Source organism: Papio anubis, chromosome 11 (assembly GCF_008728515.1).
Source record: "Papio anubis isolate 15944 chromosome 11, Panubis1.0, whole genome shotgun sequence".
Classification (NCBI taxonomy): domain Eukaryota; kingdom Metazoa; phylum Chordata; class Mammalia; order Primates; family Cercopithecidae; genus Papio; species Papio anubis.
The window spans coordinates 113,088,018-113,113,870 of NC_044986.1; the positions used below are offsets into that span (position 1 = coordinate 113,088,018).

General features: G+C 45.6%; 1 protein-coding gene across 2 annotated transcripts in view; it reads left to right on the forward strand.

The window, feature by feature from the left end:
* The window catches only part of CCDC3 (coiled-coil domain containing 3), a 157,952-nt gene extending 132,146 nt beyond the window's left edge, over positions 1–25,806 (forward strand). For both annotated transcript variants that reach the window (XM_021943045.2, XM_021943044.2), the window contains exon 3: positions 23,749–25,806. In XM_021943045.2, coding sequence (XP_021798737.1) covers positions 23,749–24,012 — 264 coding nt within the window. In that variant the 3' untranslated portion in view covers positions 24,013–25,806. The remainder of the gene's footprint in view (positions 1–23,748) is intronic.
* The last annotated feature ends 47 nt before the right edge of the window (positions 25,807–25,853 follow it).

Below are 25,853 nucleotides of genomic sequence, written 5' to 3' on the forward strand. Positions count from 1 at the left end.
CCCCGGGCTCCTCTTCTAGGCTATAAATTGGCATTTGGGGAAGCATCTCTTTCTGCACATCCCATACTATGAGATGCAACATCTAAGTGGGCATTTTCTGCCAGATTCAGCCAAAGGGAAGAGGTGAGAAATTGATGCTCGTTAGGTTCCAAAAACAGCCAGATTCCTACAGTGTACCACATCCAGGGATAACATAAACATCCTGGGTTCCTGCAGTGCGGGAAGGGGTCCAGGAAGGAGAAGAGCATGTTGCAGAAAGAAGGGCTGGGAAGGAAGGGAGTGAGGAAGGACGGGGAGGTTGTTGTCTAGAATAGAATGTGACAGCTAATGTCCAAGATGGCCTTCCAGGTGCTGGGACCTTATAAGCCTCTTCTTGAATTCTCACAGCCACCCTAACAACAGTGGCCCCATTTTGTGGAGGAGAGAATAGGTTTCTGGGGGTTGGGTCAACTGCCGAGGGAGGTGCTGGGCCAATTCTAACCATGCATGTGGTTCCAAAGCATCTTCTGACACAGATGGGAGGGTGGGTCGCAGGGCCTGGGCTAGGAGGAGTTTTTGGGAACTGGCACAGATGGGAGCTCCCACCCCGGTCTGCAGCAGCCCGTCCTAGTGCAGGTGACTTGGGAGCCTGTGCTGCATGGGCAGGTTACGCTGTAGACTGGATTCACAAACAAGCACTCATGTAAGAGAGCAAAGAACCATCTGGAGAAGTGGAAGCCAGTCTGTAAAGGCAGAAGCTGAACAGATGATAAGAGGAATTAGAGTCAGAGATAAACCTTGGAATATACATGGTGGTAATGTTTGTATAATGTGAATGTCCTTAATGCTACTGAATTGTACACTTAGAAATAGTTAAGATACGGTCAGGCACAATGGCTCATGACTGTAATCCCAGCACTTTGGAAGGCTGAGGTAGGAGAGTTGAGAACAGGAGTTCAAGACCAGCCCAGGCAACATGGCAAGACCCATCTCTACATAAAATTAGCTAGGCATGGTGGCCCGCACCTGTAGTCCCAGCTACTCGGAAGGCTGAGGCAGGAGGATCACTTGAACCCAGAAGTTTCAAGACTATAGTGAGCCACGATTGGGCCATTGCACTCCAGCTGGGTGACAGAGTTAGACCCTGTCTAAAAAAAAAAAAGGCTACAATAAGTTTTATGGTCTAAACTACAATGCAAAAAAAATTGTTGTGCAAGATAAATAGTTCTAGAGATTGGTTGCACAACAATGTAATTGTACTTAACACTAAAGTGTACACTTAAAATGGTTAACATGGTAAATTTTATGTTATGTATATTTTGCTACCATTTTTAAGAAATCCTTTGAAAAAGTTGAAAAAGATAAGGCCTGGCTTTTCCACTGGTCAGAGAAGTCTGGCAGTGAGACGGAGCTTCCAGGTTGAAGTTCATCAGAGGGCACCGTTGGGACGAGTCGGGGAGGCGGTTGGCTGCTGAAGTTGCACAGGCCGGCTCTGGGCCCCGGGCTGACCTTCCCCACAGATGTACACAGCCAGCCTTGGGGACAGATGACAGCACAGAGGATGTATAAAGTTTACAAGTCAAAAGGTTGCCTTCTTGCAGACTAGAATGGCATTTGACATTCATTAACTGTGAGTTTTTAAAAGCTCGGGCTGACGTCCTTCCTCAATTGCCTCCTTAATTCATTTTAAATTGAATCCCCAGACTGCTCGCAAAAGAGGGATTATGGAAGAAGATGAGAAAGCAGTCAGCTGGAAAGGTTTCATATTTTGGTAACTAAAACCACGATGTCGCAGTCAAATATCATAATATGTAGCTTGCCCATGTTTTTCTTGAGAGTAGTTGGAAGACAGTTGTTCTGCAAAGAGAATGTTCTCATATGCTGCTGAGGGTTAGGGGGAGCCAAGGCTGCTGAAGCCTGCCCTCCTCCCTGAGCCCCTGGTTTGCAAAATAAATCTTCTTATTTGAAGACCTCAAGTTTTCCTAGAGGTAGTCAGTCTACCATGGAGGTTATGAGCATGGGAGTGCTACCTTTTGAGACAGACCTTCTGATTTCCAATTCAAGCTCCATCACTTGTCATGGGGACTTAGGCAAGTGACGTCAGTGCTCTGAGCTTCACTTTTATCATCCATGAAACAGGGAGAATGGTACAACCTCCCGTATGGGTGCAATGTCAGAATCTAATAAGGTATGTGTTCAAAACTTCTAACACAGTGCCTGGTATTTGTAAAGTTTTTAAAACTTTTAGAGTTTGCCATTAAAAGTGATGGCAAAAACCACGATTACTTTTGAGCCAACCTAATACAGAGTAAATTCTCAAAGAATGGTTTCTCCCTCACCAGAATGTAGTGAAGATAAAGTCCTCAGTCAAGGAAACTTCCTGCCCTGGGTAAATAACTGCTCCCTGCCACAGCCATGAACCAACCCTGAACTGTCCACATTTGATGTCCAAAGCCTTAGTGATATGGTTTGGCTGTGTCCCCACCCAAAGCTCATCTCAAATTGTAGCTGCCATAATTCCCATGAGTTGTGGGAGATAATTGAATCATGGGGGCGGTTCCCCCCATACTGTTCTCCTGGTAGTGAATAAGTCTCATGAGAGCCAATGACTTCATAAGGTATTTCTCCTTTGACTTGGCTCTCATTCTGTCTTGCCTGCCACCATGTAAGACGTGCCTTTCACCTTCCACCATGGCTGTGAGGCCTCCCCAGCCACATGGAACTGAGAGTCCGTTAAACCTCTTTTTCTTTATAAATTACCCAGTTTCAGGTATGTCTTTATCCACAGCATGAAAACAGACTAATGCACTTAGCATGTTTAGCAGCTTCTCCTTTTTTATGGGACACAACCTTCTGCTGAGAACCCTTCTGGGCCCACTAGATGGATTTTGAGACTGGTGGCTGGGAAGCCTCAATTCCACTCATGATCAGGCTCCAAGTCCCTGGTCAAACCCCCTCTCTCTTTTCTAAGCATAGCTTTTCTTACCTAAAATGGCAACTGCCAAGTTTTGTGATCCCTGCAGGGCGAGGATTTAGTCATAGCACATCTCCCTGGGAGCTGCGTGCCATCTCGGGCTAACGCCCAGCCCGCCACCCACCCTGGGCACTCTGTGGGGCTACAAGTCTGGCTGAGCATGGACGGAGCTGCAAGGCACAAAGGCATCAAGGCAACTGCAAGAGGAATACAGCCCAGGAGCCAATAATCCCTTCAAAGAGCGTGACTCTTAAAATAGTACTCATTTTTTTTTCTTTATTTTATTTTATTTAAGATAGAGTCTCACTCTGTCGCCCAGGCTGAAAGTGCAGTGGCACGATCTCAGCTCACTGCAAACCCTGCCTCCCTGGTTCAAGAAATCCTCCTGCCTCAGCCTCCCAAGTAGCTAGGACTACAGGCACAAAACACCATACCCAGCTGATTTTTGTATTTTTAGTAAAGACAGGGTTTCACCACGTTGGCCAGGCTGGTTGCAAACTCCTGATATCAAGTGATCCGCCTGCCTTAGCCTCCCAAAGTGCTGGGATTACAGGCCTGAGCCACTGCGCCTGGCTAATAGTACTGATTTCTAGTTACACAAGCAAAGCATGTACAAATACATGATCTGTGTAAAAATTTAAGCATTGCAAGTAAAAATACAGCTTCCTTTTCACTCTAACAGTAAAGACCCCTCCAGCCTAGGCCTTTACACACATATACATAGACCCTTAAAAAATAATTATGTGGGTATTTTAAAAACTGTGTGGTATCAGACTATAGGAATGGTGCTAGAACTTGGTGTGTGTGTGTTTTTTTTTTTTTTTTTTTTTTTTGAGACGGGTCTTGCTCTGTCACCCAGGCTGGAGTGCAGTGGTGTGATCTCAGCTCACTGCAAGCTCCGCCTCCAGGGTTCACGCCATTCTCTTGCCTCAGTCTTCCAAGTAGGTGGGACTACAGGCGCCCACCACCACGCCTGGCTAATTTTTTGTATTTTTTAGTAAAGAAGGGGTTTCACCATGTTAGCCAGGATGGTCTCGATCTCCTGACCTCATGATCTGCCTGCCTCGGCCTCCCAAAGTGCTGGGATTACAAGCGTGAGCCACAGTGCTTGGCCAACTTGGTGTCTTTTTTTTCTACTCGATAATATATGTTGGAAGCCTTCCCCCTTCCATCTTTTTAATCGCACATATAGGGTGGATGGGCTGCAGTTTATGTAACTGTACTCTTATGAATGGGCCTTAAAGTCATTCCTACTTTTTCAGTGATCATCCTGTTATGAACATCTGTACATATTTTTCTAGATAGGTAATGAGAAGAAGGGAAAATGCAACTTTTATAGGTTAAATCCAGAATGAAGCATAACATTTTATGACTTTGTTCTCTGATTAGGAATTAGAGAAGGAATCAAGAGTGTCTTTAAGGAAAAATAATGGGCATAGAAACTGATCAGAGAACTAAAGTATAACTTTGCAATAGTCTAATAAAGTTTGTAGTGTTTGATCCATTCAAAGCATGTGTGGAACTGCAAAGGTTTCATACTATATTTGAAGATTTTTATAGAATCCTTCTGTATTTAAAAAATGTTGGCCAAGAAATTTTTGAAAAAGGAATATCCTATCACATCATGTATTATAAAACTAATTTAACAAAAGTCATATGGCATTGGAGTACTTATTAACCCATAGCTAAACAGGACAAGGTGGGTCCGATCAGACCTTAGCATACATAAGAATCCTAATAATACAGACGGGTAGGAAATTCTCCCGTATTTAATAAAATACGGGAGAATAATTGATGTGTTACTTGGAAAAGCTTTATACACTCCCTTCATACCATATACCCAACTAGATTCTAGATAAACTCAGAAATTTGAAAAATTAAACCTTCAGTCAGTATGACATTTTTAAAAAACAATTTGGAAACATAAAGCCATAATTCAAAGAAATGTTCGTAAGTTCTAGTAATTTCACTTTTGAGTGTCAGTCCTAAAGAAATAATCCTGATAAAGAAAAAGATGGCATGTCAAATTCTTTAGAAAAGTACAAAATTCAGTAACAGCCCACAGACTCAACAAAAGGACTATGGTAAAGAGTCATCTGAAATTATTACAGCCATTAGAATAATGAAACTTGGGTTGCAATGTTTTTATACCATGTACATTTTAGAAAGCAAAATTCGCACTAAAAGACACTGCGTTTCAAGAAATAGGATGTCAGCAAGATGACAAAAGAGGACTCTTCACCACTCATCTCCCATGCAGAAAATCAGTTTGCACAACTATCCCTACATGAAAACACCTTCCCAAGAGCTAGGGAAACCAGGTGAGAGATTACAGCATCTGAGTGTGGCATGGAAATAAGGACATTTCCACCATCACCTCTTCCCCAACCCCGAGCAGCACAGTATGGAGAGAGATCCTCTCCACTTGGGGGAAGGTAAGGGAAGTGAGCTCTGGACTTTGCCCCAGACCTACACTGGGCCTGCCTCAGAAAAACCCAGTGCCATGCAAGGGCCTCACAGCCCCAGACTCCAGACTGGTACCCTTGCACTGCGCATAAAGGCCTGCTCTGGCACCTGACCTGCCCAATGGACTTGGTCTCCAGGCCCAACCCATTAGCCCCAAGCTCTGGACTGCTTCCAGCACTTAGATGGCTTTCATAGCTCCAGACTTCAGGTCCACCCCAGCACCAGACAGGCCCCTGTAGCCTTACTCAGCAAGCCAGCAGCCACAGACCCAGCCTCCAGGCCAGCCTTGTGCTAGGCCAGTCGTCGTGGCCCCAGACTTCAGGCTTACTTCAGGTTCCAGACCAGATCTGAGCCAGGTTGGTCCACTTAGCTCCAGGATTTGAGCCCACCATAGTACCAGGTTGGCACCCCTGGCCCCAGGCTGGCAAATTTTTTTTTTTTTTGAGATGGAGTCGCTTGCTCTCTCTCACCAAGGCTGGAGTGCAGTGGCACAATCTCAGCTCACTGCAACCTCTGCCTCCCAGGTTCAAGCGATTCTCCTGCCTCAGGTTGGTCCACATGGCTCTAGGCTTTGAATCCACCATAGTACTAGGTTGGCACCCCTGGCCCCAGCCTGGCAATTTTTTTTTTTTTTTTTTGATGGAGTCTCTCTCTGTCACCCAGGCTGGAGTGCAGTGGCGTGATCTCAGCTCACGGCAACCTCCGCCTCCCAGTTTCAGGCGATTCTCCCGCCTCAGTCTCCTGAGTAGCTGGGATTACAGGCATGCGCCAACGTGCCCAGCTAATTTTTTGTATTTGTAGTAGAGACGGGGTTTCACCATGTTGGCCCGGCTGGTCTCGGTCACCTGACCTCATGATCTGCCCACCTTGGCCTCCCAAAGTGCTGGGCTTTCAGGCGTGAGCCACTGTGCCCGGCCCAGGTTGGCATCTTAAGACAGTCTCCAAGCCTGCCCAGTGCCAGGGCAGCCCCTGCAGTGCTATTCTCCAGCAGACCAGGGGTTTAGGCCTGTCCCAGGACACTCGAGTGCTAAGCCTGTCCTTGAGGACCCAGGCTCCAGGACCACCCACTGTGAACCCAGGTTCCAAACCAGCCCCCATGGTTCTAGGTACCAGTTCAGCACTCATGGACCCAGGCTCCATACCTGCCCCAGGTCCACCCAGCAGACCCTGGTGCCAGGTCAGTACCCATGGTCCCAAGAGCAAGGGTTGCCTTCATGGACCGAGGCTCCAGGTCTGTCCCAGGGCCTGGCCAGCCCCTACAGATCCAGGGTCAAAGTCCACTACAATACCTTGTCAGTTTCTGTGGACCTAGGCTTCAGGCTGGCTTCCACAGTCCCAGTTAACAGGTTCACCTTAGTGGATCCAGGCACCAGGCCAGCCTACCCAAAGACTCCAGTAGCAAACCCACCCATGACCACACAAGACAGCCTGCCCAGAATCTCTGGACAGGCTATTGGTGAAAGGCTTTCTGAAACAAAGACTGAAATAAATCTCTACTTCCTCAAATGTGCAAACACCAACTTATACCCACAAGAACAATCATGGAAAAATGACTTCACCAAAGGAACAAAATAAAGCAGCAGTAACTGACTCTAAAGATATGGAGATTTATGAGCTACCTGACAAAGAATTCAAAATAATTGTTTTAAGGAAGATCAGTGACCCCACCCCACCCTACAAAACACAGAAAAACAACTGAACAAATCAGGAAAATAAATGACCCAAACAAGACATTTAATGAATGGACCACTAGACATACATAGAACATTCCATCCAACAGCGGCACAATGCACATTTTTCTCAGGTGCACACAGAGAATTCTCCAGGATAGATAATAAATTTAAAAATTCTGAAATCCTACCCAGTATCTTTTTTAACCCCAATCCTTTGAAACCAGAAATCAACAACAGGAAGAATTTTGGGAAATTCCCAAATATGTAGAAATTAAGCAACATGTTCCTAAACACCAATGGGTCAAAGAAAAAAATTAAAAAATGTTTAAAGTATCATGAGACAAATGAAAATGGAAACACAACATACCAAAACTTATGGGATGCAGCAAAAGCAGTTCTAAGAGGGAAGTTTATAGCAATGAATGCCTGCATCAAAAAAGTAAACACCTAATGTTACCTCAAGGAACTACAAAAAGAGCAAACTAAGCCCAAAGTTAGAAGGAAGGAAATAATAATAAATGAGAGTAGAAAAATAATACAGAAGATCAACAAAATAAAGAGTTGGTTTTTTGAAAAGGCAAAATTGACAAACCTTTAGCTAGACTAAGTAAAAAAAAAGATGACTCAGGCCAGGCGTGGTGGCTCATGCACACCTGTAATCCCAGCGCTTTGGGAGGGCAAGGTGGGTGGATCACTTGAGGCCAGGAGTTTGAAACCAGCCTGGTCAACATGGCAAAACCCCAGCTCTACAAAATATAAAAAATTAGCCAGGCACGGTGGTGTATGCCTGTAGTCCCAGCTGCTTGGGAGGCTGAGGCAGGAGAATCACATGACTCAGGAGGCAGAGGTTGCAATGAGTGAGCCAAGGTCACGCCATTGCACTTCAGCCTGGGTGACAGAGCAAGACTGTCTCAAAGGCAAAACAAAAAAAAAACAACAAAAAAAACCCTCAGATAAAATCAGAAATGAAAGAGGAGAAATTACACTGATACCACAGAAATACAAATGACTAAAAAAGACTACCACAGACAATCATATGCCAACAATTTAGATAACCTACAAGAAATGGATAAATTCCTAGACACATACAACCTACCATGATTAAATCATGAATAAACAGAAAATTTGAACAGAACAATAATGAGTAAGAGGATTGAATTGGCAGTAAAAAGTCTCTCATCAAAGAAAATCCCAGGATCTGATGGCTTTGCTACTAAATTCTACCAAACATTTAAAGAAGTATACTGATTCTTCTCAAGTTCTTCCAAAAAACTGAAGAAGGAATACTTCCAAACTGACTGTACGTGGCATCACTCTGGTACTAAAGGCAGACAAAAACACTATAAAAAGCCTGTTACAAGCCAAAAATCTCTAATGAACATAGATGCAAAAGTTCTCAAGAAAATACTAGTAAACTGAATCCAACAGCACATTAATAGGATCATTTGCCATGATCAAATGACATTTATCCCAGGGATACAAGCATGGTTCAACATACACTAATCTATAAATGAGATACATCACATTAATGGAATGAAGAACAAAAACCTTATTATTTCAACAGATGCAGAAAAACCATTTGACAAAATTCAACTTCCTTTAATGATAAATTTTAACAAATTAGGTATAGAAGGAATGTGTTTCAACACAATAAAGGCCACGTAAGACAAACCCACAGCTAACATCATACTCAATGGTGAATAGTTGAAAGCTTTTTCTTCTAAGATCAGGAATAAGACAAAGATGTTCACTCTTACTACTTCTATTCAACACAGTACTGGAAGTCCTATCCAGAGCAGCTAGGCAAGAGAAGGAAATAAAGGGCATCCAAATTGGAAAGGAAGAAGTCAAATTGTCCCTGTTTGTAATGGCATGATCTTACACACAAAAAGAACCCAAAGAGTCCACCCAAAACTGTTAGAGCTAATAAACAAATTCAGTAAAGTCTGAGGATACAAAATCAACACACAAAAATCAGTAGTATTTATATGCACTAACAATGAATTATCTGGAAAAGAAATCAATAAAACAATCCTATTTACAATAGTTACAAAATAATAACGTACTCAGGAATAAACTTAACCAAAATGGTGAAACCACTGTACATTGAAAACTGTAAGACATTGATGGAAAAAACTGAAGATACAAATAAATGGGAAGATATCCCATGCTCATAGATTAGAAGAATATTGTTAAAGTGTCTATACTACCAGAGTGATCTACAGATTCAATGCAATCCCCATCAAAATCTCAATGGAATTTTTCACAGAAATAGAATCATAAAATTCATATGGAGCCACAAAAGACCTTGAATAGCCAGGCAATCTTGAGGGGAAAAAAAGAAGCATTGTACTATCTGATTTTAAAATATACTATACAGCAATAGTAATCAAAGTGGGATGGCACTGGCCTAAAAACAGAAATCTACCAATGGAACAGAATAGAGTGCCAAGAAATAAATCCATGTGTATGGTCAACGGATTTTCAACAGAGATGCCAAGACAGGCAACGGGGAGAGGACAGTCTCTTCAGTAAATGGTGCTGGAAAAACTGAGTATCCATGTGCAGAGAATGAAATTAGGCCCTCATCTCACACCATATACAAAAATCAACTCAATGTTTAAAGACTTAAATGTAGACCTGAAACTGTAAACCTACCAGAAGAAAACACAGGGACAGAGCTTCATGACACTGGTCTGGGCAAACATTTTTTGGGTATGGCCACAAAAGCATAAGCAACTAAAGGGAAAAGATGCAAATAGGATCACATCAAAGTAAAAGGCTCCTGTCCAGCAGAGGAAATGATCAACAGAGTGAAAAGACAACTTATAAAATGGAAGAAAATACTTACACACCACACATCTAATAAAGGGTTAATAACCAAAAGAAACCAAACACCCAACAGCAAGAAAGCCAATAACCCAATTAAAAAATGGGCAAAGGACCTAAATAGACCTCTAGACAACATACAAATGACCAACAGGTATATTTAGACACGTTCAACACCACTAATCAGGGACATGCAAATTAAAATGAATATGAGATATCATCTCACAACTGTTAGAATGGCTATTATCAAAAAGACAAAAGACAAGTGTTGGTGAGGATGTGGAGTAAAGGGAACCCTTGTGCACTTGGTGGGAATGTAAATTAGTAATTATGGAAAACTGTATGGAGGTTTCTCAAAAAATTAAGAACAGAACTACTATATGATCCAGCAATCTCACTACTGGGTATACATCCAAAGTCAGTATGTCGAAGAGATATCTACACTCCCATGTTCACTGAAGCATTATTTACAATAGTTGAGATAGGGAATCAAACTAAGTGTCTGTTAATGAAGGAATTGATAAAGAACATGATGTGTATATACTCAATGGAATACTATGCACCCTTAAAAAAGGATATACTGTCATTTGTGACAAAATGGATGAAACTGGAGGATATTGAGTGAAATAAACCAGGCACCAGTACATAGGATCTTATTAATATTTAAATGTAGAATCTAAAAGAAATGAGCTAAAAGAACCAAAAAGTAGAATAGCGGTTACCAGAGACTTGGAAGGAGATATTGGAAGACGCTGGTTAAAGGGTACAATGTTTCAGTTACGAGGAATAACTTCAAGAGATCTAATGGGCATCATGGTGGCTACAGTTAATAATGATACAATGTGTATTTGAAAATTGTTAAAAGTAGATTTTAAGTGTTCTCACCACAAAAAAAAAATGGTAAGGTAATACATCTGTTAATTAGCCATTTCAGTGTATACATATTTCAGATCATGTTGTACACATTCAATATATATATAAATTTTGTCAATTTAAATATTTTTAAAATGTTAAATATAGTGTTTATAACCAGGTTTAAGAAATCATGCCAGTAAAATAGAAATGCTAGTTTTGAGTGATGAGATTATAGGTGACTTTTTCCCATTTCTCATTAGTTTATAATGTTTAAAAAACCATTAGCATGCATTAGTTTTACAATGTGTTATTTCATTGGGCAGTGACTCTGTTGAGTACTTACTGTGTGTCAGGCACGGTATTAGACTCTAGGGCTATGGCAGTAAAAACAAGAGATTTTTAGTCTAGTGGAAGAAAGAACAAATTAGCCATTCATAAGGAAATCCAACAATGTTATAAGCCACTGAAGAGAAGAAGGGTTATGAAATGGCCTCATTAGGAGAGGTGACTTATGGGGTGACAAGGGAACATATCTGTGGAGGTGACACAGGAACCAGGATGAGAATGAACCTGCCTTGCAGAGTCATGGAATGGCCTTCCAGAAAGATGGAACAGCAAACTGTTGAAGAAGTCACTAAGAATAACTGTGGTCATTTATAGAATGGAACAGTAATTCAGACATATTTAAAATTCTCACAGATAATATTCATGTCACAGGGGCTGGCCGCAACTATGCACTGGGGAGGATTCTGTAATCTGCTGCCTTCCACATATAAATTTTGCCCTTGGCCGGGCTCTGTAGCTCACACCCATAACCCCAGCACTTTGGGAGGCCAAGGCAGGTCGATCACTGGAGGTCAGGAGTTTGAGACCAGTTTGGCCAACATCGTGAAACCCCATCTCTACTAAAAATACAAAAAATTAGCCGGGGATGGTGGTGGGTGCCTGTAGTCCCAGCTACTCAGGAGGCTGAGGCAGAAGAACCACTTGAACCTGGGAGGTGGAGGTTGCAGTGAGCCAAGATCACGCCACTACATTTTAGCCTGGGCAACGGAGCAAGACTCTGTCAAAAAAAAAAAATTTTTTTTTTTTTTTTTTGCTCTGACTAGTTATTGAAACTTGCACGTTTGCAAGGACTTGTGCCAGAAACCAAGCCAGGAAGGACAATCCTTGAATTGGCAGAAACACGTATCATTGTGCTTGTCATCTGTTGTTTATAGGTTTTCCAATAATATTTTTACCAAATAAAATATTAACTGAGAATTTATTTGGGGACATATGGTTATTGACTGAGTCTGGCAATATGTAGCAACAACTGCAGTCGACATTGAATGGCTTTAAGGCATACCAAATACACCATACTTTTTCTCATTATCAGTATCTCTGCTTTAAAAAGGAAAACAGCTACATAGCCAGCAAGCGGCACAACCACATTTGAAGTAAGGTCTTACTAAATCGCACCCCCGGCTCTTTCCAATCCAAGGAGAGTCAGCTCTAGGGCCACCTGTCTGGGTTCAGTAGCAGAAAACAACCTGTGTCTGGGTTTGATAAGTTCTCCCAAATAAACAGACTCTTAGCTGAAGCAGGCCCTGGATGTGGCTGTGTGGACAAGTCATCAGTCTCTGAGAAGTAAACACGAACACGATCACAGCTCATAAATTCCCATCGCATTCCCCAGGAGGGCAGATGGCCAGGAGCCCTTGGGGTTTTCAGCCAGTACTGAGGATACCAGGCACATGCCCCAGCCCTCAGGAAGAAGGTGGAGCCTGGCCTTTCACTGCCTTTTTCAGTTGAAGAGCTGGAGACTGGCCCCTAATTACCTAATAGCTTAGACCCTGAAAAGTACCCCATGGAAACCAGCACTAGATTAGAGATGGGTCAGGTAGACAGCACCAGTGGGGAGGGAGCAGGACAGCTTTGGCTCTGGCTCAGTGCCTGTCTAGGATCCCCCTCCTTGGGGGACCTGGTACCCTGCACTGTTAGTCCATGGTTCAGCTTCAGCCTTCCACTCTCCACAGCCTCAATCCGTGGTTCAGCCTTACACTCTTCACAGCCTCATTGCTTTGCCCTGACGTCGGAAGGGAGAGCCTGACTTCAGAGCCCTTCCAGGACCAAGCACAGAGGTCCACAGAGCAAGGGGTAAGCTTTGACTGGACCAATGACCTATTCTTCCCTTGGGCAATAGCAAATACTCAAGACATGGAGCTTAAAGCGCTGATGGGGGGCTCAGTGTACCTCACTCAGCCAGGGCTGGCATACCCACACTCCATGGTTGGGGCAGGAAAAAGCATGGCCCCCAGGTACCCCACTGGCAGCCACCGGTCAACTGCTGGGGATGGTGGAGAGAAGACATCATCAGGTCCTTTTGCCCTTCCTCCCCTGTAGCCTGGGATGCCACAGAAGCTAAGCACACATCCGAGGGCCAATGGTCACCTCTTTATCTTTACAGAAACCCGAGATTCCAGAGACCATGAATGGCACTCTTCCTTCCCAAAGGAAGCCTGCATCAGCCAGGCTGTAGTGCCCTCATAGCCCTCCTGCTGTTTTCATGGGAGAGAATTAACTGGCCGTGACTGGCTAAGGACTGAGGTGCCCCCAAGGAGGCTTTGACCAAACAAGCAGAGGCATCCAAGGTTGGAAGATGTCTTTCAGATGCTGTAACTCACAGGACCATGAGTGTCCAAGGACACCAGGTAGATGGAGCCTTGCACCTAGACCAGTGCCCCATCCACTGTGATGTGGATTTTCTGGGAACCCAAAAAAAAAAAGTAGAACATCTTCCTTCCCACTTCACCTGGACGCCTTCTCTGCACTCACCATGGACAGTGGTCAGCATTAAGAAATCACAGTTCTGGCCAGGCCCAGTGGCTCACACCTGTAACCCTAGCACTTTGGGAGGCCAAGGCAGACAGATCACGAGGTCTGGAGTTTGAGACCAGCCTGGCCAACATAGTGAAACACTGTCTCTACTAAAAGTACAAAAATTAGCCAGGTGTGGTGGTGGGCGCCTGTAGTCCCAGCTACCTGGGAGGCTGAGGCAGGAGAATTGCTTGAACCTGGGAGCCGAGATCGCACCACTGCACTCCAGCCTGGGCAAGACTGAAACTCCGTCTCTAAAACAAAAACAAAAAATCACAGTTCTTAGCCAAGGGTGATTTCAGTACCCTTCTAGCCCTTGCTAGTTCTAGAAAAAGGATTGAGAGAGTATTCCTTGACCTAGTGTTTCCCAGGCTTCTTTGTATCACAGACAAGAGAAAATGTTTGCAAAACTCCCTGGGAGAAACACAGGAGGCTGCTCATAACTGAGCAGCCTAGACACTCACTCTTGTTGTCTATTCTTGCTGCATGTTGGAGATCTCCACCAGAGGCCGATGAGATTTGGGGTAAAACAAAGTTAGGGAGGTTTAATGCCGGACCAATGTGCACAGCTGATCCTAAGCATTACATTAGAGAGGAAGCCATAATATGCAGCATTCCTGAACCTTTTTTAACCAGAGCCACCCTTTTGGTCCCCATGTAAACATCTCATGAAATGAGTGTCCTGGAGACTCCACTTTGGGAAACCTTTGTAGTAGATTTATCTGAAGACATGGCTTTATGATCTCTGTACTGGAACTTAGCTAATAAACCCCCCTTTCCTGTGACGGCAGGCAATTCACCCAAGACAGCTCAGTGTTTCCTGGTTTTAATCATGGGCCATCAACAGGACTTAACCCCTGGCCATTTAAGATCTTGTCCCCCCCCACCCTCCCTTCCCACATCCAGCTGCTACTGCAATCCAACTCTCAGCAGGGCTGGCCCTGGCCCCAGCTTCTGAAATGTGATCCCTTCTCCTGCATTTACCCAGGTTTTCCATCATCTAGCATCTCCCCTCCCAAAATGGATTTCTTTTTTCATCTGCGTCATGTCCCGCAATTCTTAAGGGATTTCGTATGGGGATGTACAAAATAACCTAGTCAGCAGGGGATGGGCAGGTGGGAACAGGCAGAAAAGAAAGTAAGGAAAATGCACCAAGTTCAGGGCTCCTTAAATCTAGCTCCCAGATCTTACCAGAACAAATGGTCAAAACTAACTTTCTTCTTTTTTCTTTGAGACAGTCTTGCTCTGTCGCCCAGGCTGGAGTGCAGTGGTGCGATCTCGGCTCACTGCAAACTCCTCCTCCTGGGTCAAGCGATTCTCCTGCCTCAGCCTCCTGAATAGCTGGGAGTACAGGTGCCCACCACCACACCTGGCTAATTTTTGTATTTTTAGTAGAGATGGGGTTTTGCCATTGTTGGCCAGGCTGGTCTCAAACTCCTGACCTCAAGTGATCCTCCCGCCTCAGCCTCCCAAAGTGCTGGGATTACAGGTGTGAGCCACCACACCTGGCAAAACTAACTTTATTCCTGGGAAATGGAGCTTCACAGGGATGATGGTGAATCCAACCCCAGCATTAAAAGGTAGCTCCAGCTTCTTCACTGGTTGTCCATTTTTGAGTCATTGAAAATGACTTGCTTCTATTTCAACCTGCATCCCTTCATCTATTTATTAAAAGTGCTTACTGCATGCTAAGTGTAGATGCAAGAATGAAAAGATGGAGCCGTTGTGTTCAAGGGACTCAGTCTGGGAGAGAGTCAGGCTAGCCAACAGTTAAAGCCCTATGTGATAAACTTGACAATGGAACCAGGAAAAGATGACAGGGCTCTTCCTTATAGGAAGACTTCAGGAGGAACCAGGAAGGCATCACAGAGGAGGTGACTCTTGAACCAAGACTTGGAGAAGTAGAATGTCATCATTTGGTTAAGGTGTGAGCTGTGGGTGAGCAGAGATCAGTGGAAGGAATTAGATGCAAAAAATCATAAGACACTCAAGAGGACCTAGTATGGTGAGAGAGGAGTTCCAGCAGCAAAGGTCAAGCTCAGGCGAACAACAATCACAAAAGCTTCGTGTGTCCTTCATCCTACACCAGGTGCCACATCAGATGCTTTACCCTTATCATCTGATTTCATCTTCAGAGCAGTTCTAGGGAAGAGGCATTATTAGGCCCATTGTACACATGAGGTGACTTGAGCCAAGACAGGCTCATTGACTTAAGGGACACCCCACTGCCCGATGGTGGGGTTGAGTGGGCTCCCTGAACCGTGGATTCTAACAGGTATCTGGGTACGTGGAGTGTGAAATCCTTTAAGGCAGAATTCAGTCCCAGAGTTGCCTAACTCCAAAACCCCTTCCTACCCATGCTGCCTGGCTGCCTCCTCCCTGAGCAGCATCAGGAAGTGGACGCAAGAGAGGCTGCTGTGGCCCGGCCCAGCTAGGCCGGGTGCTGCCTCATGGAAAGAGAACTCCTGCCCAACCTCTTCCCTGATCCATCTCCACCCTCCTCTTCATTTGCCTCCCCTCCAGCCACAGCCTGGGCATGAGCGTTCCCTTGATTTGGGCTCTTGGCACCAGGGACGCAGCTCTTTTGACTTTGGGTGGAGCAGAGAACGAGCTGCCAAGCCACACGCAGCCAGAGGCATCTCAGGTTGTCCCTCCAGACAGTCCTCGGAAGAACTGCCCTGCTGTCACTTCCCAGCTTTGGGAGTTTTCTCAGCAGCTCTGGGCATCCTTCAGCCTGGTCCTGTCTAGTCATTCAGGAAACTGTTCCGCATGGACGTGGCTCTCTGCCCACCTCCTCACAGATCTCTGTCTCTAAAGGGTTTTAAAGGATGGAGAGGAACAAAGCTGCATTTCCAACCTGTTTATGGAAAAGGCCAAAAGACACTGTGGAGGACATGGGTGGAGGCCCAGTGGCTTCCCATCAAGCTCCCCAGAGTCCCTGAATCATGCAAATGATGAAGGAATCTTGGCCTCTGCCCTCCACTGGGTCAGAAAACACAGCGCCATGTAAACTTTTCAGAATTAACCAACTGCAGGACCACAGCAATCCCCTACAGACCCTTCTCCACACTGAGAGTTGATGTTCCCAAGCAGGGCACAGGGGCAGGCTCTAGGCACATCTGTCCCATGTCAAGGGATGCATTTTAGAAACAGTTGGTCAGTCGTGTTGGGAAGAGCTGGTTTGTTAATTTCCACCTGGAGCCAGTTGCAAACATTGGCTGCAGTACATTGAGATGGAGTCAATGGGACCTTTGACAAGGATCATGGAGACCTTGAACCATGACCTGGCAGCCAAAGCCATCATCACAAACCAGCGTCTGAACGTGGTGGGAAAGGGGTGAGATGTGGGCAGTGAGGTTCTTGGGAGTCTCTGGCACCAGGTGTTTTTTTCAGTACCTTTGCCCTTCATCCATTCTTTGCCTATAGACCAGCTGCCCTCCAAACCCATCCAATTCCCACCTCTGTTTGCCTTGAGCCGCTCTTGAGATTAAGATTCAGCATCTCTTCCTTGTAAAGGGCCAGATTTTAGGTTTTGTGGAATCAGCTGTTGCAGCTACTCAATTCTGCAACTGTAGCACAACAGCTGCCACAAACAAAACATAAACTGATGAGTATAGCTATGTTCTAATAAAACTTTATTCACAAAAACAGCAGGGGGCCAGATGTGGCCCATAGGCCAGCGTTTCCTGATCACTGCTCTGGGTTTTCTTTTTCCTTCCTTCTCATTTTTGAATCCCGAGAACAGGAACAAAGTGTTAAAAAGGCAAGCTATTCATCTGTGTTGTTGCTTTTGGACTGTTCTTCCCTTATATTTTTACATTTCAGAAAGTACACTTTGTCTTGTCTTTATAGGTGGTTATTTAAATTAAAAGCAGCTGTGAAAGGCAAGAATCCTCTTAGTGACTCTTTGGTCTATCTGGTGCCATGAGATAGTTTTTTAAAAACGTACTGTCTTTTTGTTTAGCTTGATACAAACTTGCTATATTGCAGAATAACTGGCGAAGACTTTCTGCATCATACAGCACCAGGCACAGAATAAATGCTTCTTGCCAGAATGAATGAATACATGGAAGCCAAACCGTTCGGAAATGACAGAGGTGATTCTAGATGGTATCATGGATATAATTCCTTAACTGCTCAAGATGTTGATTGTGAAACTTTGTCACACCTGAGCTTCCCGGGGAACCCAGAAAACTTATACGAAGACTTCAGGTAGAGTCCCGGGTGAAGAGCTCTCCGCGGACTTGTCCCGTAACTGGAGACAGGTGACCAAAAAAGGCCATGTTAAGGCCACTCAGTCTCATGGATGCATAAGCACCTATCTTGCCATCCCTCCCCGTTGGCCTGTGGTCCTAAGGATAGAGGGGGATTAATAACTAGTGAGCCTGAGTCAGTTTTGCTCTGTAACTTAGGCTGGAGTGTACTAGTGCAATCATGGCTCACAGTAGCCTTGAACTCCCAGGCTCAAGTGATCCTCTAGCTTCAGCCTCCCAAGTAGCTGGGACCACAAGTGACCACCACTATGCCAGGCTATTTTTTATTTTTATTTTTTAGAGATGGGGGTCTCCCTGTGTTTCCCAGGCTGGTCTCAAACTCCTGGGCTCAAGCAGTCCTCCCACCTCAGCCTCCCAAAGCGCTGGGATTACAGGCATGAGCTGCCACGCCCAGCCTAGTGAGCCAGTCTTGCCTGGTGATTTAGTCCTCGTGGCCAGGTGAAACCACCAGATGCTCCCTCCTCCAGCTCCCATGAAATACTCATGGGAAGTCTACAGACCGATGACTGGAAAACAGTCATGATAAAATGAAAAGGGGAAAAAAAATTAGAACAGAAAACTGAATAACAGCAAGACTCCAGTTTTCTTTGAAATAGTTACCTATTTACACCCATAGAAACAATACTAGGAAGAAATAGATTACAATGTCCACAGTGATTATCTCTGTACCATAGAATCATTGATTTTGATTTTCCTTTTGTTACTCCCATATTTTTAAAAAATGTTTTCCTACAATCAATGTGTGCTTTGATGGTTTTAAAAAGTGTTATTTTAGACAGATAAGGAAGAATGGATATCCCAGCCTAACGTTTGTCTTTTTGAAAATAAAAGAGCAGGCTCCCAGGGCAATCTTCCCATCTGTCCTGAGGCAGGCATCCTGTTGGCCACATGGAAACTTCCAGAGAAAAGCTCTGGACAGGCAAATGCCAAAGGTACCCAAGCACCTGGGAGGCGCTGAGTGCTACAGCCCTGAGCGGGGCCTGCCTGTGAGGAGTCTGTTGCTTCGGGCTGCCCTGTAGGACTTTCTCTTTGGTTCTTCTTCAAAGAAAATATGGCAGTACCTGTTTCAGCTTGGCCTGGCCTTTCCCTGCTCTTCTCAGTTTACCAAAAAATACCACAAAGTAAAATGAACAAATAGCATGTCTGGACCTTTTTTTCTTTTTAAAGCAGTTTTAAAAGGAGATGAATTTCATTTGGAAAGCATTCCAAAGAAAGGAGCGTTTCTTAAAGAAACACACATTTTGGAAAGCACAGCTCTCCTCTAGAAATTCTTGCTTTCTTAAACACAGGATTTTCTTTTGAGGTGATAGTTGGGATGCCAGAGGGCTTCACCAGCTTTATCTGCTCCATCGGCAGTGGCTTGGTTTGTGTTAGCCACAATTCACATGACACAGGCTCCCCCTACTCAGAGGCATGGCCCACTTTGCTGCAGAGATACAGACCTGCCTGCTGTCCTGGGTCATGGCTGTGCTATGTTGGTCATGTCGGATACCTTACTAGAGTCCTTTGATGTCTTTTGCTCCTACTCAAACCCTACCCATGTTAGAGGCCATGAGGACCAAAGAATGGCATGTTCACTAAGGAACTCCACTCATCCCATCTGCCTTTGCACATTCACCTTTGCTTGGGTATTTCTCATTCCCATCTCAGTGATCCTCTCCCTCCAGATACACACACAGATGCACTTCAAGGCGTCCCTCTGTTCCATCTTGGTTTTTACGGCCTGGGTCAAGGTCATCCTTTTGTCTGGGCTCTAAGTCTTGCTGGAGGTGAAATTCATCCTCTTGCTCCCCTGGAGAACAGCTGTGTCCATAGTCGAGGGCTGACTATGAAGAATGTTGTGTCTTAGAACTCTTAACACGTGATCACTCAAGTCCCAGCATCCTCCTCTATTTTTCATGATTTTTAAACGCAGCTTCCGAAGACCATCATTGAGCCTGCCTTCAACTCCTCTTTGATGTTATGTTACAGCCACTATTGGGTTCTATTCTTTGAAAATTTGAGCAAGCAACCTTCCAAAACCCCAATACTCTTGCTGTCATGGACTTTGTCTGGACTTTTTTGTCTTGTTCTTGGTTGAAGAATCTACCATAACTTGTAGAAAACTCATGACTTAATGGTGGAGTGTCAATATACAGTGCTCAGCCTGGTACTTGGCCATATTAAAGCCTAAGTTACATAGCTAATATCTATCCACAAGACAATAGAAATACTGTCAGTTCTCCCAGGAATTTCCCATGCCCACCTTCCATCTTTTTGAGGGTGGGGGGTCTCATTTTGGCCAGAAGAGGGCAGTGTTGCACATACGGTCTCCCCTGTAACAGCAGCTTCCCCAGGAGCCCAGAGTTTCTTACTAAATGACAGGTATTACTGGAACATTCCACTTGGCTCCTTTTTCTTAACTGTAGGCCTAAAATGGCCAGGGCAGCAAGGATGCAAAAATCAATGTGAACCAGGCCTTCAGGAGCTTGTGACTTGTGAATGTCAAGGCCCTTGAGTCACATTCTCCTAGTGCCACCAGGTACTTGGTGTGTGGGTGTGAATAGCTACAGCGTGCCTTAGAGGCTGGAGAGGGGGACACATTACATACACAGGGAAACCCGGTGGAAAGCATCGCAAGAGGGGACCACAGAGGGCTTCCAAGATGGCCAGGCGGAGCTGGGGAGAACAGCACTCCAGGCAGAAGGAAGAGCCTCGGGGATGAGAAAGCAGATGTGTTGCAGGAAGAGCTGGGTGGGACCCAGTGTGTCTTGGGTCTAAAATGTGGGAACAGAAGGAAGAACAGTAAGACTGGAGATGTTGGCCGGGTCCAATCACAAAAGGTAAAGGCTTTAGATTTGACTCTATCCTATCATCACAGCTAACAGTTAGTGAACATTTACTGTGCACCAGGGCATGGTTCTAAACATTTTTCAAGTTAACTCATGGAATCCAACAACCATGATCATCCCATTGCGAGTGGCCAGGTTCCCTGAGATGGAGGCTTTGGAATAAGAGGTGCAGGTGGGCCGGGTACAGTGGCTCACGCCTGTAATCCCAGCACTTTGGGAGGCTGAGGCAGGCAGATCACGAGGTTAGGAGATCGAGACCATCCTGGCCAACATGGTGAAACCCCGTCTCTACCAAAAATACCAAAAAAATGAGCCGGGCCTGATGGCTTATGCCTGTAGTCCCAGCTACTACTTGGGAGGCTGAGGCAGGAGAATTGCTTGAACCCGTGAGGTGGAGGTTGCAGTGAGCCAAGATCACACCACTGCACTCCAGCCTGGCGACAGAGCAAGACTCCGTCTCAAAAAAAAAAAAAAAAAGTGTAGGTGGTGTTTTTAAGAATGCTCCTGGGATTAATACCTGGGGAGAAAAAGAGCAAGAACAGGTGGAGGGAGACATCGACCTGTGATCCAGTCTCAACAAAGGTGGTAGCCTACCCCAGGACACCTAGCAGTGGGGACTGCCCTTCAGAGATCTTCCAAGTTGGGATGAGGGGTCTTGATCTTCATACACCGGTATCAACCAGTCATTGGATACAGGTGCTCCAAAGAAGGGGCCGTGACCTTGGGCAGCTCTCTTAGGCCAGGGTCAGTTTCCGGAGAGAGACTCAGCTTAGGGCTATCAGTCTGCAGCACTCCAAGAAGCTGGGGAAATCAATCCTTTAGTACTGAAGTGGGTTCTGGCTAATGCAGCCCAGAGTCCACTACTCTGAGCCTAGGAAGCTTCCCAAGGTCTCAGGTCACTCGTCAGTGCAAGAGGCAGGACTGGAAACCAAAGCAGCCCGGCCACAGGATCTGAGCTCTTCTCCAGTCACCACCATACTGCAGTGTAGATAGTGGGGCTCAATGGAGATTATTTTATTTATTTATTTTATTTTTTATTTTTTTTAAGATGGAGTCTCTGTCACCCAGGCTGGAGTGCAGTGGTGCAATCTCGGTTCACTGTAAGCTCCACCTCCCGGGTTCACGCCATACTGCTGCCTTAGCCTCCCAAGTAGCTGGGACTCCAGGCATCTGCCACCACACCTGGCTTTTTTTTTTTTTTTTTGTATTTTTAGTAGAGACGGGGTTTCACCGTGTTAGCCAGGATGGTCTTGATCTCCTGACCTCGTGATCTGCCCACCTCAGCCTCCTAAAGTGCTGGGATTACAGGTGTGGGCCACTGCACCTGGCCCGACTTGATGGAGATTTCTAAGCAAGAGGAAAGTTGAGGCTCAAGTCTTTCTTTGGGAATGTAGCTTTTGATGAGGTAAAATGGGTGGGAGGAGAAAGACTGGAGATGAGAATACCTCTTTTTATATATAGGTTCACACATATATAAAGGAAATGCCAGCCTTATTACTGTATTAACCTGTTCTCACACTGCTAATAAAGACCTACCTGAGACTGGGTGACTTACAAAGGTTTAATGGACTCACAGTTCCACATGGCTAGGGAGGTCTCACAATCGTGGTGGAAGGTGAATAGGCTCAAAGTCATGTCCTGACATGATGGCAGCCAATAGAGCGTTCAGGGGAACTGTCCTTTCTAAAACCATCCAATCTCATGAGACTTACTCACTGTCACGAGAACAGCACAGGAAAAACCCACCTTCACGATTTCATTACTTCCCACTGGGTCCCTCCCATGACACATGGAGATGATAAGAGCTACAATTCAGGATGAGATTTGGGTGGGGACACAGCCAAACCTATGAAATACAAAATTCAAAACGTACAAAAGTGAAAATGAATCTTCTTACTCCTGTCCTCTCTGCTCCCTGGATACGGCCATCCTTACCCGTTTCTTGCATGTGCTTCCAGAGCTAGTATATGCATATTTAAACAGACACAGATGGGTGCCATATTTCACACTCTTGGTATCACACAATACACACTGTTCTGCACAGCTTTTCACTATGAACACCACTTACACATTGCTACGCCACCATTCACACGGAGCTGTCTTATTCCTTTAAAAACGGCAGACCTTTGCATTGTATAGATTCACTATAATTTAATGAACCAGACCTCTCTTGATGGATATTTTTGTTCCCAATCTTTTAGTAATGCCATAATGTTTGCACATGTGGCAGCCTGCACATATGAGAGTATTTATATGAGAGAGTCCCAGAATTACCAGATCAGAGGGTATATGCAGTTATTTTGACAGAGCCAAATTGGTTTGTATAGAAGTCAACCCTCTCCTCCCAGTATGATAGCACCTGTTTTCCCAAATCCTGACTCTGAAATTTTGCCAATATGTGAGAAAGAGTAATTCACTGTGTCTTTCATTTTTTTTTTATGTTATTATGAGTGGGGCTAAGCATCTTTTAATACGTTTAAGAGATATTGACGTTTTCTTTCCTGTGAACTATCCACCTTCTGTGTGCTGGCCAGCCCAGCTGAAGGGAGCAAACAGAATCCCTTTTTGCCGAAGGCAACCCCTCCCTTCAGTCGGACAGGCCAGCATTGATCAGAGCCTTTGTTAATTAGGTCACCTGATTCCCCCCCACCATCCCCAGGACTGTCCACCTTCTCTGTGCATTTCTGGTTTTGGTCTTTTACCAAAGCGGGGCTCTTTCCTTTTTGCTATGCATGACAAAAATTCAGAATATCCTTTGAAAACGACATCTTCCAAGGAAGCCAAGTATGGAAAGCAAAACGGAGGCTCTATATTTGAGGCCAGGGCGGGATTCACAGGGTGGAAGGCAGGGAATGTCACCGTCAAGGACATCCGGGGGTTTATCCCCATCCTGGGGTGGGGAATCGGGGTCTGTGTTGCTGTCAGCACTTGGGGAAGCTTCTGGGACTCCCCTGCCCCCAGCACAATTTCTGGGACTCACCTCCTCTCTGCACGCTCTCTGCCTCCAGCTCATGTGCTCCTCGGTGCAGAAGGCCCTGTTTGAGGAGGAGGACCACGTCAAGAAACTGCAGCAGAAAGTGGCCACCCTGGAGAAGCGCAACCGGCAGCTCCGGGAGCGGGTGAAAAAGGTCAAGAGGTCCTTGCGGCAGGCACGTAAGAAGGGCCGCCACCTGGAGCTGGCGAACCAGAAACTCAGTGAGAAGCTGGCGGCGGGCGCGCTGCCGCACATCAACGCCCGGGGGCCCGTGCGCGCCCCCTACCTGCGCGGGTGATGGGCCTGGGGGCTGCCGGGTGTGCAGGGCCAATCCTGGCGGTAATTGAGAATGAGTGAGGTTTTGTACATGCAGCTGTTTCAAGCGTTGTAGGAGTTTTTGTTTTTAATCACGCATTTGGTAGAGTCTAAATGGATAAAATGCAAGGCTTGCTTTCCCCTTGGGTGCTGGCCTCAACGTCAGACCCCACGCGCTGCCCCTTCCTGGCCTGATCCCAGACACAGTGCCTGGCAGTCCAGAAGCAGCGGGATCCCTGAGTGCTGTGTGCTCGCCTGCAGAGCGGCCTAGAAAGAACCCTGACTGGGGAGAGAACACTTTAGAATCTCTAGTGTAAAAGACATCAACGTGCTTAGCCTTTATTTCAGAAGAAAATCAGGGTGGTTCTGAGCTCCCCAGTCCAGGACAACCACTAGTCCTGATGAGTGAGCTGACCCTAGTGCTCGAACCTGCTGCCACCTTACTGTACATCTTTGGAAGGGGATGGTGGCCTTGCACCCGAGATGCCTGAAAATCAACACGTGCAGGGCCTCCCTATCCAGCCAGCATTTTCCTTCCAGCGGAAGCAGGTGAAGACTTAATAAGCTCATCACAGGGGAGGGAATTGAATTAGGAGCAGGGCAGCAGGTAATTAAACAAGATAAATTATACCTGATTTCCAACACCAGCTACGATGAGATGAAGATGATACCTATGGGTCGTGTTAACACGGGGGCAACTGCCTTGATCGGCCTGCCATGGGTCATCAAACTGCTTCCTAAATTGAGAGAACCTGAGCAATATCTCAGCCACTGCTATCGTCTAACTTCTTGTTTGCTCAGTAATTGTTTTCTAATGTCTCTGAATTCAAAGTGAGGTGCCCCAAGACGCTGTGGACTTCTGCAAAGACACCTCCTTACCTATTGGGATCGGGTGACGTGACCTCACTCCCAGCCAGGCTCCCAAAGGGCTCATTCCAGCCATTCCAATCTCTTCTTTATACAAACACTTTCCCCCAACAAATCTTGTTTGTTCCGATAGGAGTACTTGTACATCAGGGCACTTCTCCTTATGTCTGTTCCTTACACCACCGAAGCACTTCTTCGCCTTTCCGGAAAGAACACTTTTAAGACAGTACTATAAGTAAACATGAGAGTATTCACTATACTTATGGCTCAGGCACATTTGAGCAGGTCCCAGTTGTGTGATTAAGAAGTCAACTGAGTGGCCTTTTCTGGGTTATCTTCTGATCGTGGCCTTTCAACCCAACAAGGGCCCTTCCCTGCTGTTCCACTGATAAAGGCTCCTGGCCCTTCATCAGGATCTGTCCCCCAGAGACCACCCAGACACTGCAGGGCCTGGTGATGCTGTCCTCTGCACCGGAAATGACAGGCAGTCTCAGATTTCCACTCTTCCACCTGTAGGAAAGCTGGGTGCTTCTTGTTCTGACAGCCAGTCTGGCGAGATGAGTCTTATGCCGCTTGAGTCTTGGTGGCAGGCTGCTATCCAAGGGGGAGAAGTCTCTGCTCTGCTCTGGACTGGACAGAAGAGAGACTGTTACCCCAGGGCACTCACACAGCCAAGCTTCTGCCACCACTTCATTAGCTGTATTCTCCATAGTGTGCTGTAATAGCAGGTGCGTCTTCTAGTGTATTCCTACTGGGGACATTTCCTCAAAGCAGTTTTGCTCCCCTGCAAGGGAATGGTCAGCCTAAGGGTGATGTACAGCCCGTGCCTGGAGAACCGTGGAAGCTGCACCCCTACAGGTGCATTCTGTTCTGCTTTTGCAATAAATACGAGCGGCGATTTCAACCACAACAGTGAGATGATGAGTGTTTCTTTTGGGTCAGGGAGATTTCAGGATT